The sequence below is a fragment of the Lottia gigantea genome (assembly GCF_000327385.1).
Source record: "Lottia gigantea unplaced genomic scaffold LOTGIsca_35, whole genome shotgun sequence".
Lineage (NCBI taxonomy): Eukaryota > Metazoa > Mollusca > Gastropoda > Lottiidae > Lottia > Lottia gigantea.
Window position 1 is genome coordinate 1537332 of NW_008709190.1, and position 18836 is coordinate 1556167.

Below are 18836 nucleotides of genomic sequence, written 5' to 3' on the forward strand. Positions count from 1 at the left end.
TCTTCCTGAGATACCAGTCCCATTCTAAATGGTGCATTTGTCTGCTCTCTTGGATGCCCAGAACCCAAGCTTCTATTGTGTAATGGGAATGATTGTGACTCCTGCATTAATGTTGGTTTTTGGTGGCCTTGAAAAGGTCTAAGCATTTGAGGTGTGTCCTGAGAACTAGATTGACCATCCATTTTGGAATCTTGCTGACCCTTGCTATCAGCATTGTCATGAGTATCTAAATGACTAGCTTCAGAATCTGTGTCAGACACTGGATAAAATGAATCATCTTGATGTTGAATCATTTCATGCATGCTCAAATATCTCCCATCATCTTTTTCATGTAAAGACAATGGAGTTGAAGAAATCGATGGATCACATTCCACAGAAATTGAGTTGATAGATTGAGTAGAGTCTCGACCAAATTGTATTTGAGTTATTGTTACAACACTTTGTTGCCCATTTTGAGGTGTTCTGTCTTCTGTTGATTTACCATCTTCTGATGACTGTTTTCAAAAGATAACAGAGTATTTTAGAATCGTTTTAAGGAGTATGACAAGATGTTTTTATCTGGGCCCCCTTTAAAATCACCTGGCCCCCACTTTATGCATGCAAGTGGAAAATAAGCAACATATCTTTTTTGACAAATACATGATAGTTAGATTCAACAAAATCAGATGAAAAGTGTTTATTGTAGGGTCTATATTTTGAAGCAATGAAGGTGTTAGTGAGAAGTGCAATAGGTGTTAATGAAATTCTGGTACAAACTGTGATCAAGATATTATTTAAAGATGTTAATATCACATGTCACATTATAAGTTAGTTAGATTTGATATAAACTTACCCTAGCAACTCCATATTGATTTTTATCTTTATCATATATTCCACCTGTAAATCATAAACATTAAAACATTTTCATAATCAAAAAAATTGTAAATTATACCTGAAAATATTAGTATGTTAGACAGTGACATTTGCCTACTCTTTTTCTTTATCTAACTGTCGAGGGATCTTTAACCTGCACAGCTCGTAGCGCAGGGGATCTGGGTTTTTAGTCCCATTAAAACGACTGGACGCTTTTTCCTTGCCCCGCAGCCCCTCTTACCTTCATCACTGACAGGGGGAAACCGGGTTGAAAAATCAGAAGGTATTATCTCTGTCTATGCCTGAATTGAACCCTGGACTTTCGGGTTGCAAGCAAGCGTCTAACTCACTGAGCCACAATGGCTTCCCAATTAATTGATTATGGAATTTGATAATCCATAATTGAAATTAAAAATTCACAGCGGCAATAATCTATTATTTTACGCAGCCCTACATGTAAGTGTGACTAAAAAAAAAAAATGTCAGGGTTTTCTTACCTGATTGTTTAGTAGGTGAACTCATATTCAATTTCAACTTCTACAGAACCAAATCCATTACACTACAAAACGCAAGTTAGAAATATTACTTCACTATGACATCAATATATTTTGAGCATTGGTAGGGCAATCATAGTCATTCAAGTCTAGTAGCTGATTGGTCAAATGATTTGTCAGTAGCCAATAGAAACAAAGAATCAATGATCTGAAATTGGTTTGACCTTAGTATTGTAATTAGTAAGTAAACTGACAGTAAAAGTAACATATTGTCTTCTTACATTATTAATGATCAGAATCTAATTAAAAGGATATCTTATCTGCACCTAACTTTTCTCTCCTACCTTTTATTTGTCTTTCATTATAGGTAGCTTATTAATTATTTATCTATCAGGGAAAACTGTAACTGGCTTCTAAATTAGTCTAAGTTAAGTCTAACCTGAAACACTAATCAGTAGAAATATCTCAGAAATAATTTTTCAAAAACTATCTGATTGCAATAAATGTGTGAAAATTGTTTTGTTTTTTTTTTCGATAAAAGGACACTTTTCATTCTGAAAGCTGAAACACTAATCAGTAGAAATATCTAAGAAATAATTTTTCAAAAACAATCTTATTGCAACAAATGTATTAAAATTGTTTTTTTTTTCATCAAAAAGACACTTTTAAAATGAGTTAAACCTACATGTTTTCATATGATTTCTGCATTTATTTCTGTTTCAAAAATCTATTAACAAAAACAGAAAGTAAGAAAGAAGGAAATATCTATTATTTACGATGATAACAACTTAGGTTCACAACTCAGGATCCTTTCTATCTGCTGATACTATTCCGTGACCATTTACAGCTGGGTGAACTGGAATAACACGTACAGATGACTTATTCAAGGACTCAGTATTTTCACACGCCAATTGAGATTACAACCCACAAGTGTAACTACCAACTAGAGCTGAATTCTGACCAAGTTTTAAAATTTTACTTTAGGATGCCCAAATCTTCTAGCCAAGAATATGACCAACAACAGACACTGTTCCACGGCTCATTTATGCAATATCTTCATAATGGGATAAATTTGATTATTCATGGAATGATATGGAACAGGAATCAAATTCTTTTAAGATTTTGTTGGATAGAAATTTGAATGAATGAATTCATGTGTACAGAGTTGTCATCAGTACTGGTACACTACAAAGGTGAGCTGTGTTGGGTGTTACAGAAGATACTCTCCTATAGAAGCACTGGCAAGTAGCTGTTCGAGTCTACCTACCAAGAAGATGCTAATGATGAGAGATACTGATTAATTAGTCATTCTTATTGTAAATATTCAATAAGATGTAGGTTACTGACAAATGTACACTTTAAGTTTATATGAATCACTTGTCCACATTTTGAGTATTGCCTCTAAGGCTGACCCAAAAATTAAAAATCTTATGATTGGCCAAAATGAGTCATTATTCTTCCATGGACTTACCTGGTAAACTATAAGCTTACATCAAAATCCCTCTATAAAATTTGATAAATCTTGAATAATTAGTAATTATCCAGATAATCATTGAAAAATGATTAAAGATACAGGTAGGCTATTTCCCAAAGTTCAACAGGTAATATCTCACCTTTTTTTTTGGGACAAGTGATATATAACTACATGTCATATGCCATTGATTATTCATCAAAATCTATATATTTTACATATTATAATACAATACATTATTAACCAAGAATATAATAAACATATTAAGCCACGGTTTACTGTGAGTTTTCAACTTTCAAACAACTGAATTTCTATCATGTTATTATCATGAGTACCGAATCAAAGACTGATTTTTTCCCAAGAAGAAGGGAACTTGCCTCCTGAGACTTGCAAATAAGGGGCAGACTGACTTATCAATATTTAAAAGTAGTCTGTTGTAACCCTAGAAATTTTTTCTGTACCATGATGACATGATTAAGGCATGGTAGATATGACCATATTTTGCCGTCTTTTTTAGGGTATGGAACAGTTTTTACTGCATAAAACTAAAGATAAGCTCATGTGCAGTGTGCAGTAACCCCAAAAAATCTATTTAGATGCTGTTACCCTATCTTATTTCATAGATCTATATTTGTCAATTTGTGCTGTCTGTACGTTTGGAAGCAGCAATGGCTCAGTGAGTTAGGAATTTGCTAACCTGAAGGTCCAGGGTTCAATCGCTGCATAGCTCGAGATGATAACTTCGTATTTTTTAACCCAGGTGACATGGAAAAAGCATCTATTCATTCAAGGGGGCAATAAACTGAGGCTCTGTTTGCCATAGACTGTGCACGTTTGCCATAGACAGTGCACGTTAAAGATCTTTCGACTTTTGGATATTCAAAGGCTAATACTAATATTGGGTACTGTAGGATATAGAAAGATCTGAATGAGGGATTATAATACTAGAATTATGACAAGGAAAATAAGTACCGTAGCCTTAGATCAAAGTCCAAGACCCAGTCCAGTGGCAGTATTATGCCTAGCAGACGAAGTTTTTATGCAAGCAGATTATTATCCATTCTTTTCATATTTTGAATCTTACCGATTTTTGAGGTTGGTATCGACATATTTCTATCGCATGGAGGGGGGATATATCAGAACAAACTTTTAGATTTTCACTTATGAATAACAAGACAAAATATTAAAAAAATAATAACTTTTTTTCGCTAAAAAGTTCTTGTCCTTTCAGGTCCTAACCACCGTGCCGTTAGTAGGTATTTTTATAAGTTACGACAATTTTGCGAAGGAAAACTTGTAATAAATGAACACTTTTACTTTTAATAAGCGATATTTGAAGAAAAATAACAATAATTTTCTATATTTAAAGGGTTAAAGTAACATTTAATGCGCTCGATTGCACAAAAATGTTTGTTTACAAAATATAATTACGACAACCAACGAGTTGTCTACCGGAAGTTGATGGTTGCTATCCAAAACAAAAGAATTTTGTCATATCAAATTCAAGAAGCTGCCTTGATATTGAAGGGTTTGTGACCCAATATCTTAAAATTTTCACAAACAATATTAATATTTATTAGACAGTCATGCCGCCGAAAAATGATGGAGGTAAGAAGAAGCTTTCTAAGGCAGAGAAAGAAAAAATGAAGAAGGAAGAGGCAGAAAGAAAAGCTCAGGAAGAAGAAGAGGCTCAAAGAAAAGCAGTGGAGGAAGAGAAGAAACATAAAGAGATGGAGATGTTGCAGGCAGAAGAAAGAAAAAAAATAGAGAAAGAAGAAAAGAAGCATCGAAAGGTACAAATGAATGAACTATTTGAGATATTGGACGCTAATAAAAATGCTCTACAGGAAATGTCTACAAAGAAACTGAAAGATATGAAGTGGGCTAGATACATGAAATGTGATGGTTCTCCTGACCCCACTGTTCCAGGTGAAATAAACACTTACATTAATTTACGTCTGGAAAATATGGACAAAGTTAGTTCGAGTGAGGCACTACAACTGGTAGAACTGGATAACAAATTGATTGAAGAACTTGATTTCTGGTTAGCTCACCCACAAGATTTAACAGAATCAAATGTAGCTAATTATAAGGAAGCCATTACTGATTTGCAGAAATTGATGAGTACGAAATTAAATGATGTGACACTTGATATTTTGTGTAAGGCCACAGAATTACAAGATAATGAAACTTATAACCTTCAATACACTGTCAAATCTGAAAATATCTACCTGTGCGTGTGGGGAAATTTAAGCAAAAAAAGAATAAAACCGTTTGAATTTGTGGAAAAGGGCTTCACCTTTGACATACCAAAAGTTCTTGCACTGACAGACTGTGCCATCCGTGTGATGTTCACTAAATATGATCATCTTTCCTTTAAAAGTAAAGCTTTGTATCCAAAACAAAAGAAGAAAGTCATTGAAGAGCCTGAGGAAGCACCAGAACCTAAGGATGAAGAGGAAGAGACTAAAAAGGAAGAAGGAGAACCATCCGAAGAAGCAGTGAGTGAAAATGTTGAGAAAGAGGAAAAGGAAGATCTGATGGCAACTTTAAATAATTTGGAAGATGAAGATGAGGAAAAAGAACCAGAAGAAAACAAGACAGAAGAAGTAGTTGTTGAAGAGGAAGATGACTTCGAAGATCCATCAACACCTGAACCAGCTGAATGGGAAGATTTTGATGAAGATGATGACATCATTGATCTTAGAGCCTACCACATTGTTGGTGGTGTCATCTCTTTTGATTTGATTGAGCTGCCTCCTCAACCTAAACAAGTTAATACATGGACAATAACTGCACAAATCAGCCCACATGAAGTTCGTCACATACCATACATTGCTGATAACGCCAATTTATCACTCATACAGAAAGAGGTGAAAGAAGGACAGGAAGAGAAGAAAAGAGAAGAACGACCACCTATTAGTATTATTTATAAGCTGCCTGAAGATTCCATGTTTGTAGATGAACCATTACCAGGACGCTGGGATGAAGATATTCAACACTGGCGTCAAGATGGTTTCACAGACGTCAAATTTGATGAAGAGAAAAGAATAGTTCAATTCAAGACCAGCTATTTTGGAAAGCTTGCACTCTTTCAAGACGCCCACATTAACATGCCTTTCCAGTCCTGGGAAATTCGCCCCAGGGGGATAAACAACGCTATTTTTACTATAATTGCTGCTGTTATTGACATTCAAATTGAAATTAAAGACAATTTATGCTGTGTTATTCAACCAACTGATAAAATAGAGCTTCAACCTCTTATTGAGAAATGGATGAAGCCTGAAGAGTTAATCAAAACTTTAAAACGAACAGGTATCGACATCTTCCCCGCTGAAGATTCCTCCAAATTTGTCAACGTCCAAAATAAGGATACTCTTTTAGAAGAAAGAATTTATCAACAAATTGCACTTACTTCATCTTCCATGGCTTATTCGTGGTCCAAGTGGAATTCTGAAGCAGATAAGAGAGCCATTATTTATCTTGGAAGTGAATCATTGAATGATGAATCTCTGTTGGAAGAAGATTGGTCTGTTTTCAAAAGCACAAAAACTAGGGCTATGAAATTGAAAGTGAGTGAAATTAGTGAAAATTTTTCAGATGAACTTGCAGAAGATATTGAATTCCAATCAAATTTGTATCATTTAACAAAGATCTTTTTGTCAGATGAAGGCAAAGCCAGATTAGAGAAAACAGACTTCCAATATGTTGATTGTGTTGAAAAGTTGTTAATTGCTACTAAAGTTTTAACGTATGCATAAATATCTGAATTTGTTTCAAAGTTTTTAAAATTATTTGTTATATTAATGTATAAATTATATTTTTTGTACCCCTTGTGAAATAACCAGTGGTAGTCATGTGAAATATTATTTAAATCAGGCAACGTTTTTTTTTCTTATAAAATGTGTACAATATGTAGCACTTAAAGAAACTTTAAGGTATACTACCTCTTAGGATGACCAAAAAAATGTTTAAACTTGGCCAAAATGAGTCTTTGTTCATCAGTGGACATAACTATACAAAAGAATCCCTGTATAATCCAATAAAACTAAGTAATAATTCATTAAACTGAGTAATTTTGAATCATTCTTAGAAGCGTAATTGATAAATCGTGTAATATAGAAATTTTATTTTTTAGTTATTGCATCTTGTAAGTCCATCATCATTGACAAAGTTTCATGTCCATTCTAGGAGGAAGTATGCCTTTAAAAATGAAGTGGTCTTGGCTTCACCCAAAGTGCATAAATATCTTTATCAGGCTGCTGTTTACAACATAATTAATTTGCCAATGCTTGATATAGACAGTAATATTGCTGAAAGAGCCCCCTGCGAACACCTCTTGCAAAATCTAGGACTTTGTCCAAATCTGCATGTTTCCCCAACAGATCTTTACACAAAATCTTATCTGATAAACAAAACATAGTATAATTTTGTAAGTTTTTTATTCTTGTACCCTTTTGACAAAGGAACATTCTCTCTCAAAATGATAAATATTCACAATGATATAATCCTATAGTACAATTTTATATCAAATTTTCTATAATAAATAACATATACATCATTGTAGTGAGATAGTACAATCAAGAAATTTTAACAATATATTATGGAAGATGTGTTGATCATTAATGGAGGCATTTAAAAATCATGCTGAGCGTAACAGAATTTTTGTACTTTCAGTTTACTATTTCAGACACATGGGAGCAAATTCCTTTTCAACCACAAAATATATGAATGATGATGTACTTGCGTCTTAAATTTCTGTGGCCAAAAACATTATAGGAGTTCCGCATGGCTAGAGCAAGACTGATTATAATCCAAAAAAAAAAAAAATCAGCTGACAAAATACACACAAGTCTTCTAAGGAAAGAATGGATACATGATTTCTCAATATTGCCAAAATTTTCCTAAGAAACAGTAAATGCAAAAGCAAATGCTCAGAACTCAGATTTTCTCATGCAACATAACAAGAAACAGAAAGAATGCTTAAACAAAGTAAGTACAAATTCAAAGTGGTAAGTAAATGTCTTAACAAAACAGCACAAAAATGACTCATGTAAGAAATGAATTCAAACCAATTTCTGGAGGACCATATTTGCATAATGTTGTAAACCTGAAGCCAACAACAGACCTTACACCAAACTATTGTCACTGAAAAGCACTGGTAGAGGTTGAAAGAAGTGAAATCTAACTTTAAAAAAAAAAGGATGAAAACTAAGTATAAATGGAGGATGATAATTTATGAAATGAAATAATGAAGTTTCATTGGAAGATTTTTAAAGTTCAGTCTTCTTCTTTTTGCCGTTTCTTTTATAACCTGACAGTTCATTGGTAGCTTCTTTAGCTAAATATTTAATAAAATCACCGACTTCACGACCACCCTACAAATACAATATTTACAATCATTAATGAAACAATTTTTCTTAGATTATTCTGTTTTCAATTGGGGTAATGAATACTGGTAACTTCAAAAAGAAAAGAAACAAGTATATTTTACAAGGATAACAACTTAAGTTCGCAGTTAAGGATCCTTTCAACCAGTTGGTCCTTGGCCAAAACTCCTAGCATTGATCATTCTCATTTACAGCTGGGTTGACTTGAATTATGAGTCCAGACTTTCACATGCTGATCGAGATCGGAACCCACAGCCGCCGTTTGCTCTATGTAACCAAGCAAATGACGTTAAGTTAAAACCAACACTCAGACTGTACTATAGAATCTCAGCAGTGTGCAAGGAGATATTTTTTTTTAAACCTACGTATTGCCCTACTCAAACATTCAAGGGATCTTTATCATGCACAGCCTGTAGCCTTTAGTCCCATCCGAATGTCAATTGCTTTTCCCATGAAGGCTGCTATGATTTGGGTAATACTAAGAGGCACGGCATTCTTACTATTTAAGAATATGTGTTGAAAATGTTTAAGGAATTTTTTGGTTCCACAGGTTATCAACGACAGATTTTGCCGAGATTCAGAATTGGAGAATGCACCTCAGTCCTATCGATCAAGAATCATTAGTTTTCAATGAGGTATTGGTCATCCTTGATGCATTCATTAGTCTTTCTGTTCAGACTATCAGACTGTCAGTGAAAAGACTCAATAATACATGTTTCAACTTACGTTATATTTTACTGGGTTATCTTTCTTGTCTTTAGGAACAAAATACAGAGTTGGGAATCTGAAATGAACATATTTACAAGATATTAAAAAATCTGGCATAACAATGAAAATTTTAATCCATCACTTACAAAATGAATATGAATGGAGTTTTACATCCTACTTTTCTGTACCTTATTGGGCTAAAGACAGGAAACACCATGCAGTGTGCAAAGAGGGAAATCATTTGGCATTAGCCTTTTCTTTATATTGATCAACTGACCAAGAATCTTTAACATGCACAGTCTGTAGCATTTATTGTCCAGTACAAAAGACCAGACAGTAAGAAGACACTGTTTAATTTGAATTATTTAAATTAACCACAAGTACATACCCAGTTACATCATAAGGTTTACTGACATCATTAGCTGTAGCATCCATTTTAGCTATGGTAATTTCTTTCTCATCTTTCAACTACAAAGACACAATGATAAATTCAAACCAAAGGTCAAATAAACGTGACCTCACAAGAAGCAAACATCAAACAGACATATCTCAGTCCTATCGATCAAGAATCATTCTATATCACTGAGGTTTTGGTCATCCTTGATATGTCTGTATTACACCCTTCATTGAGTGTTTTGACTAAATTACAAACTGCCGTGGGATCTTGGCAGTAGCAGACAGCAGACATCCTATCACTGACAGAGTGCATCTGGGTTTATAGTACAGTCAGGTAAAATGCCTGGCAATCATCTACATAAACAATCCCAAATAAAAACAGACACATCTCAGTCCTATCGATCAAGTATCATTAGATATCACTGAGGTATTGGTCATCCTGGACATGTCTGTCTTAAATCTGGACTTTAACTTGAGAGAGCCATGCCAGTGGGAAGACAGAGAATTAATACTTCAAGGCCTTCAAAGATACTGACCAGACCACCTAAAGTGCCTTGCCATATACATCACAATGCCCAAAATATTTTTGCAAAGCAAAGAATAGACAATGTTATCTATGTTCACTTCACATCATTATTTGTCCTGATATTAATGCTGGCACATTTTCTTTTACAGAGATATTTTATAAATAAATGAGATTAAAACAATTACCGCTTCAGCTAATTCTTCATATTTAGGTGCTAAACTCTTACAGTGTCCACACCATGGTGCATAAAATTCTATTAAAACATCTTTATTTTCATCATTAACTATTTCTTCAAAATTTTTGGCTACTACAGTCTACAATACATAAAACAATAATCATTAACGTTATTATTTCTAAAATTCGAGTTTGAAGATATGGAAGGGTTTGGCAGATACAATTTTGATTTCTGGATTTTTTTAATTTTTAAGGATCGCATTTCAACTCTCATATGATATATGTAGCCCCTATATCATAACTGCGTATGATTGATGTGTTGTTGAAATCTCATGGTTTAAAAAGGTTTATTTGGAAATACTATTGGCACGGAAACCCTTTCATAGTGCAAAGATGCTAATGCAATCAAGCATATAACATTATGTGGTTAAAGCAGTATTCAACATGATCCAGACCAATTAAAGAGCATCCACATTCAACCCATGATTATCTTGAGTTCCAACAGACAAAGGAATAACTTACCTTGACAGGAACATCAGTATTGTCAGGAATAGGTTCTGATTTTAAATAGGGTTCTAGTTTACCTTCTAACACATCATTGATAAACTTTTCAAATGTTTCCATACTGAAATATCAATCAATAGTCTTATAACTTACTGTAGAGCATATGATAACAGTATTGAATTCGGCTTTTTCAATGTCATTCTATAATTCTGACAAAACAGACATATCTCAGTCCTATCGATCAAGAATCATTCTATATCACTGAGGTATTGGTCATCCTTGATATGTCTGTTTACAACAAAGAAATGGAATGGAGTTTTATCCTTCAATGAAAGCAATGACTTAAGTTCTGAACATCATGGGATCTTGCCAGGAGCAAATAGTGATAATAGTCAAATACTGTGGACACTCTTTCCCTCTCACTGCATTACTGACTGGGTTTATCACACAGGTAGGAACAAATTCAGATAAAAACAGACATATCTCAGTCCTATCGATCAAGTATCATTATATATCACTGAGGTATTGGTCATCATTGATATGTCCTTGGAATGTTTAGCATGTAAAAGTGGAAGTATGTACTAATTTACTTGGTATAAATACTATGGAAACTATGAATTTTGAAATATCCATTTAGTATTCCAACTCAGAGTTAAAGGGTTTACAGCCAATGGATAATCTAGTCATACTCCCAATTTAAATTTCCACAGTAATTCAATAGTGTGCTTTTTTAATCTTACTGTAAATAACTAATAAATATAAATGTTTATGACACATTTAAGACATACATTTTGGAATCTGTATGCCTTATCTAGTAATACAGCAATACAAATTACCATGACCACACTAGACATATACTGATAACTTACCTGAATTCTTCACTCATAGCAAATTTTCTATCTCTGCTATCCCAGGCACAAACTTTAGGTTTATCACCTTGCGAGTTCAGACCACATTCACTCATTTCATGTGCGAATTCACCACTATTACTGACACCAAAATACAGATTTTTACCAGCATCTCGTAACTTCTTACCAACTTTCATTACTCTGAAATTTATATGAATAACAATATAGTTGATGAGCATATATTTAATACTAATTAACATTAACTCATAACATGGTTGATAAAAAGCTCAGCATTGGGCTGAAAAAATGAAATGTTTTTTTTTACATAGTTGACCATTTTCCCTATTTAAAAATATACCACAGTAAAAATAACTAATTTCAGTGCAGGGACACCAATAGTAAAATTCTATAAGCTTTGATAAAATGTGTCACAAAGACATTACAATTTGATAAAGAAAACAGCAAAAACAACATACCTGTTTCTCCAGTAATTGGTACCCTTTTCATTTTTAACATAATCTACATCATAATAAGCTACAAATAATGGTTTCTTTAATTTGTCAGCATTGTCTGGTGTTCTGTGACTACATAAACCTAGACTGAAATAATTCATAAATTCTGTAATCAAAACTTCAAATAGTTCAGTTTACATATTACATTAACCATGTATAAGCAATAATTGATCAGAATCCATAAACATAATATTCATATGGTCTGCACTCTGCAATTGAATGGTAGCCATTATTTTCCTATACTATGTCCATGATTCACATGATAGTTCAAACATTAGTGTCTGGTCGTTTGGAACTACAAATGTTTGTAAACAAAGCCAAAAAAAACAAAATCTTAACTAGAAATGGATTGACTATTCATTGCAGAGACACATTTAGCTTCACAGAAACAGCAGAGAATTGCTAGATATATAAGCTTATATCAAGCAATTAAGCAATGAACACTTTCAGAAGGATGAAGCAAGTTTTGTATTAGAACTCTAAACTTACATATTTTCTTGAACCCAGTTTTTCAATGTATGTAATTTAGAATCATCTTTATACTCCAGTTGATGGTCTTCAAATTTACTCTGGAATTTCTTGGGACGGAACAACACAATTTTACTGCAAAGAGTCAGTAAAACAACAATTAACAAACGAAATCAAACAATCAAAAATATCTCTCTTCTTCTTAATGAAGATAGTAAAGTGTGTTGTTAGGGCAATTTTTGTCAAAAAAAGCCTACTCTTTTTTTCGATTTCAAGGTGTCAAGGGATCTTTAACCTTTTCATATCAGCTCCTCCGACCTGCAATACTGACAAAGGGAAACTAAAAACATGCTGAGCCCATGGAAAAATTGTAGCATTTGGACATCATAGTATCACATTAGCCTAAAAAAATTGCCTTTCTACTTACTCTTTAAATCCAAATTTTTTCATTATATCTGCATTTTCTGTATGGGCAAATTTTAGATCACCACTGATAGCATCAGCAACTTTTTGGAATGTTTTACCTAATTCACTGTCAAGTGACTTGAAAAAACCTGCAATTAAAGAGCAGAAAGTGAAGGATTCATATATGATTTCCTAGTTCTTATAGGTCTATCAGCAACTCTCAACCTTATAATGACATCACTATTGTGCTTACTATTTTGGGTACAATTCAACCAAAACAAGGTCTTGAGAAACAATAGAGTTACATCAAAGGTATTGAATTAATTTCAGAATGTTAATTTATTGCAATCAGATAAGAATTTCCTCTGCACACCAATGACAAACATGAGCAGGATCTGAACCACTATCATGTGCAGCAAAATAATAGGCGAAAAAAGACCCATTTTCAAACTTACCGATAGCAGCATATTCACTAGATTTAGCTATCTTCTCAGCTTGTTCTAATGTTTCCAATAATGTTGAGGTAGGACCAGCCTTAGATTTCATCAACTTAACAATACCACCTTTAAAACAAATCAATAAATATTCAGCTGTGAGCTGTTTAACAATGCATAGTGTAATGCCATGCTCAGTGGAGGACATTTTGTAAGGACTCGTTCACATTCAGCTATTCTTTTTTGATATCAATCATTCAAAGGATACTGGTATACAAAAGGCAAGCAGCTTAGGCCTACGGTCTCTCCTAACTACATAAAGTTAAAATAAAAATATAAGTTGAAGAATCTGAAAGGCCTCATTTGCCTTAAAATAATCCTTCAGATAGAAGGAACTTACCAGCCTCTCTTGGTCCATTATAATCTTCACTAAATTCTCCATTGCGGAAAATTTTCAAAGTTGGGTAACCAGAGACGCCATATTTTGAGCAGACGTCTTTTTCTACTGTACAATCAACCTGCAATGAAGATAGTGGTCTTAGATATAAACAGATATTAGCAACAAGATCCGATTTTAAACTATCAGTGAAAAAATTTATTAACTGTTACAACTCAAAAAATATACATTATGTATTAAACACTTTTTAAACAGTCAGAATATTGTGTTATTGCAACTCAAATTTAATTTATGTAAACAGGTGTTGACATCCCAAAAATTCAGCTGTTGCCATTGCTGTTTAATACTGTATGAAAATTTTTTCTTCACAGCTTGTTCAGTCCTCACATAATCATAAAAAGAAATCAAGCTAACATCACAATAATATCGATTGATGGAAAACAGATAGAGATTCTCCACTTAGCCACGTAGACAAACGAGATCCAAAATGCACTTTTTTACTCTTTGTCGGCTACAACAAATCAAAACAATTAAATTTTGACATGTTTATGAGAATCCTAATAATTCCATTAGTCTAAGGAAAAAATTTAAACCATGTATATAACTCAATTCCAAATTATGGAATTTAAAGTACCGTACCGAAATAACATTATGTGCTATCACATGCCGAAAAACAAAAATAAAAATATCATAATGTACTTGTATGACTCTTATGGTCAACAAATAAATAATTTTTAATGCAACTAAATATAGAATTTCATTGTGGTGATCAAAAAAGAAAGGAAAGATGAGAAGAAAGTTTAGCCATTACAATTGAGTACAATAGACTACCAGTAGAATCAATGTTTTACCTTAGCTAATGCTACAGGAGGATCATTAGATTTTAAAGTTGAAGCTGCTTTTTCATATTCTGGGGCCAATTTTTTGCAATGTCCACACCTGAATAAGAATGAAATTGCGTTATAATTCATCATTCAACAACAGTTCTTACTAATCATAGGTTTAATCTAAACCACTCTTTGCTAAACTTCCTTTTTATGACAATACATACGCAGTAACTTCACTGTTTTTAGTTTTACTTACCAAGGTGCATAAAATTCAATCAAAGCTAAGTCGTGTTCACTGGCTTTCGTACTAAAATCGGAATCGGTAAAGACCAAAACATCATCCGCCGCAATTGAAGCGACAAATACAGATATTAAAAACACCAAGGACTTCATCTCTAAATAATGATCACCGACTGACCGGCAAAATGAGGGAATTAAAGCACTATCAACCTAACGTGGCGAGCTGAAGGTACATGTGCTGTCGTCTGGTGATTGGTCCACGCCGCTTCAACCGCTGTTTACTTCCGGGTCATACATCACATTGCTATAAATAGCCTTATTGAGTATGGGGCACCATTTGTGCCAAGAAAGTTAAAGGCCCTGTCCCATAAGAAGACTTTCATCTAATTAGGTATTTGATCTGATAACGAAGCTATAACATAACATTACTTTTATATAGCCTAGGTGGGGAACTTTGGAAACAAAGTTTTGAAGAAAAAGTTGAGAAGTAACTTTGCATCTTGTTATGTATTGACATTTAGATGGAACAATTCTCGTGAGCAACTTTAAACATTTTAGGCACCGACCAATTTACAAGCAAAAGTACAGAAAAACTGTGACAGTCTCTGAATAAATAATCTCTTTCATGATTTGTATGGAAGGGTTTTATTGTCAAAATTGTTCACTAGGTATCTTTTACAATTAAGGGTTTTATTTTACAAAATACATAACTCTTTTCAGAAGTTGTAATTAAGTTGTTGGTAAAATTGGGTCAACTTGAATATCCCTTTAAAGGGACAGGTTCACCATTTGTTTGATCAGTCGTACCATAATCTCAGAAACAGGACTTTGTTTTGGCTAAGCTAATCACTAATAGTGTTCACAGCTCACTGTTGAAATTTGAGCCTTCAAATCCATGTGTGTCCAGAATTATCTGCGTTTAAATGATAAAATGACGACTCGTCTTTTCTTGAGACTCTGCAGTATATAGGAAAAACATATATAGGAATAAAAAGAGAAATTCCTAGTTTGGGATATTTTTGAAAGAATTATGCGATCTCTGTATATTACTAGTACATCTGAAACTACTTACATATATTCAAGAACAAAACCAACCCCCCAAAATGGCGAATCTGTCCCTTTAAATGCAAATAGACCCTACAAAAAACTAACCACCAAATATCATGATTTTATTTTACATATTGGTAAAAACACTGAGGTAGTCACTAATAACACTGATATCACTGATACTAATACTAACAGAGCACCTTCATATAGTACTTTGGGTGAAAATACAGTCCAAACAAATAAATGGTATCTTTGAACAGTCACAAGTAAAGTGTAGATGGTTATTGGTAAAGTTTTTATACACATCAAGATCACACCTGCTTCAAACATCTTTTCCTTACAACTGGAATTTAAAGTAAATATATTCTTTTTGTTATATGTTGAGAATTGGTTATAAACAAACAATTACTGAATATGCATATCGATATGTTGAATTATGTTATAAACTAATACTTACTGAGTATATATTATAATATGTTTAAATTCAGGTTATAAATTAACACTAACTGAGTGTTTATATTGAAATGTTTAACTAATGTTATAAACTAAGACTTACTGAGTTTCTATTTTGATATGTTTAACTAATGTTATAAGCTAACACTTAATGAGTATCTATATTGATATGTTTAACTAATGTTATAACTAACACTTACTGAGTATCTATAACAATATGTTTAACTAATGTTATAAACCAGAAAGTGAGACAACTGTATGTTGAACAGATCATTAGTATAGCAGTAAAGACTGGTTGATAACTCTCTAGTCCAATATATCCAGCTGAAACATCTATTGTTGATAGAGAATTGGAATTACCCTGCAAGTAAAACACAATCACTGACATAAGTATTAAAGGTAAAAAATCCTCTGAATAAGAGGTTATATGGAGAGGATTTTCTGTCTTTATGACATGATCCCTTATCAATAAATTGTTCATTTAATCCAAATAGCTATAAGATACAAATAGAGTATAAAATGGTATATTTCAACACATCAAAACAACCCTTATTTCATACAAGAGGGGTTGTGTGTTCATAATTACAAAACAAACCAATATACAAAGTTTTTATGGTTTGAAAGTGGTTTGAAAATCATGTGATATCGTGGGTGACCGTCTGAAACCTCGAATAAAGATTCATGACGCGGAATTACTTTTCGAGAAAAACGCAAAAAACTATTTGTACACGTATTTTGTTAAAATCTTTTTGATTATTTTTTTTACCGCTATACGTGGTTTTCATTCTTGGAAAATATAAACCTTGTATAACAATTTGAAATCTCCGGCCTATTGAACCAAAAACTCGTCTAATAATACAGTATACGAGGTTTTTCATTTTCATCCTCAGAAAAGGGACATTGAACCTCGTATAATAATATATTTTAGGAGGTTTTAAATCTGACTGTTTATATACTTGTTATTTAATTAGTGCTTTTTGAGTTATTTACAATCAAGCTAATAATACGACGTTTTGATCACAAGATCTGTGCTTTTACGAGCTTTCGAATGGTACCAAAAAGTCAAAATGACCAAATATGGCATATACGAGGTTTCAAGCAGTCACCCACGATATATTACTTCAGTCTTTAATAAGGGGATTAACTGCTAAAGGGAAACACTGCAGAATTATGGAACTGTTTAGCACTTGACCAATTCATAATGCGTCAAAACTTTTTTGCACTGCAGGAATTTGAACAGATATTTGTAGCCAACAGGCAAGTCTCCAGATCTCTTACTACAGATTATGCCATGTCATTGTACTAATTTGTCAAGGTCTTAACCCAGCTTCAAAGGAATAAAAGATTAGAAAAAATTATAAAGCAAAAATTTACCTGATAAAAAAAGGAAGACTGCCCCATCCAATAACAATAAATTGTCAAGAAAGGTAAGTTTAATTTGACTTGTGGTAAGATATAATCACTAATGAGTTTTTCAGATACAACTAGTAGACCAACTAGAGTGATATTAGGTGTTCTTAGTATCAACACCATCACAGTTATCCATATAGTTTGTATTTTCTTTAGATTTGTCATTAATTGTTCTTTTTGGGTAGATTCCTTTCTCTTCCAATACAGAACACATTCACCAATAAGACTCAAAATAAAAGTAAAATTAATTCTGGCTTCCATGCTTCCACTGAAAAAAAAAAATGTATTGAAAAAGATCTGAAACAATTCCAAGGCAAGCAACTTTTATTAAGCAGTGAAATATAATTGGCAGGTGTCATAGTGGTGTATATTTACAGTCTTTGGAACTAGATTTTCACAATACTCCAGTTGTTTCTTTTATTATTGTATGTGGAAAGAAAGATTTATGGTAATTATTAGTGCTAGATACATCCAATCATGCCACGATACGATATGTGTCATGATACAAGGGTCACAATATGATATTATCACAATATGGGTTAAAGAGATAAAATTAACATTTTATCTTTAAAGTTTCAATATATATTAATTTATAACTTAATAACTGTAATATTTGGAAAAGTAAATTTTTCAATAGCAGGCCTATGTAATGTTATGCCCCATTCGATACCTCTCGTGAAAATAGTGTTTACAACTTTTTTGAAGTCCAGAAATCCTGCGCTAAAGTTGAGACTGTTCGGACAATATTCATAACTTCATAACTAAAATATTTGACAAAATTATGTTAGCGGTATTGATATATTTTATATTCCATTTCCAAGCTATTTATTAACATTTAGTGGTATTTATGTCATGACGACAGTAAAAAAAAATTGTCAGAAGACTTTAAATAAAAGATTAACCTGACCAAAATGAAAGTTGTCGGGGTCGAGGTGAAGGTCGGAGAAGTTGTGAAAATGGGTGTCGATATTTTTTCTCCATTTTCACGAGCTAAAACCCACTATCGAACGGAAATTAACTGCATTGACCCTGTGAACACGGTAATCACGAGAGGTATCAAACGAGGCATTATTCCCAAAAAGTCTTTCAGAGAGGTTTTAGAACAGCAATTTGGTAACCTTCCAAGAAGTTTGTGATCCTTTAATTAGCAAGACCATTACCTGGCTGAAGATGGGAGTATATCAATGTGATATAGGACCAATAGCTGTTCTGTAACAATATGTTGATAGCAGACATAGTAACATCAGTACACACTGTACTTTATTAGTATACTGTAATAT

At 33.0% G+C, this 18836-nt stretch overlaps 3 protein-coding genes across 3 annotated transcripts; 1 reads left to right on the forward strand and 2 right to left on the reverse strand.

Moving 5' to 3' along the window:
- Nucleotides 1–4290: 4290 nt before the first annotated feature.
- Nucleotides 4291–6698, forward strand: LOTGIDRAFT_206612 (hypothetical protein). The gene is made up of 2 exons (XM_009058701.1): nt 4291–5318; nt 5442–6698. Exons 1-2 carry the CDS (start codon nt 4404–4406, stop codon nt 6576–6578), a joined length of 2052 nt encoding a protein of 683 aa, XP_009056949.1. The 5' UTR covers nt 4291–4403; the 3' UTR covers nt 6579–6698.
- A 542-nt stretch (nt 6699–7240) lies between these two features.
- Nucleotides 7241–14900, reverse strand: LOTGIDRAFT_190816 (hypothetical protein). The gene is made up of 13 exons (XM_009058702.1): nt 14663–14900; nt 14431–14518; nt 13583–13700; nt 13204–13311; nt 12771–12897; nt 12365–12478; nt 11840–11962; nt 11385–11564; nt 10534–10636; nt 10023–10151; nt 9304–9383; nt 8934–8991; nt 7241–8195 (listed from the first exon to the last, which is right to left on the reverse strand). The coding sequence occupies exons 1-13, from the start codon at nt 14797–14799 to the stop codon at nt 8091–8093; spliced, it is 1470 nt and encodes a 489-aa protein (XP_009056950.1). The 5' UTR covers nt 14800–14900; the 3' UTR covers nt 7241–8090.
- A 902-nt stretch (nt 14901–15802) lies between these two features.
- LOTGIDRAFT_216911 (hypothetical protein) lies at nt 15803–16534 on the reverse strand (the record flags this gene model as incomplete). Its single annotated transcript, XM_009058703.1, has 2 exons — nt 15803–16036; nt 16347–16534. The coding sequence occupies 2 exons, from the start codon at nt 16532–16534 to the stop codon at nt 15808–15810; spliced, it is 417 nt and encodes a 138-aa protein (XP_009056951.1). The 3' UTR covers nt 15803–15807.
- Nucleotides 16535–18836: the final 2302 nt, after the last annotated feature.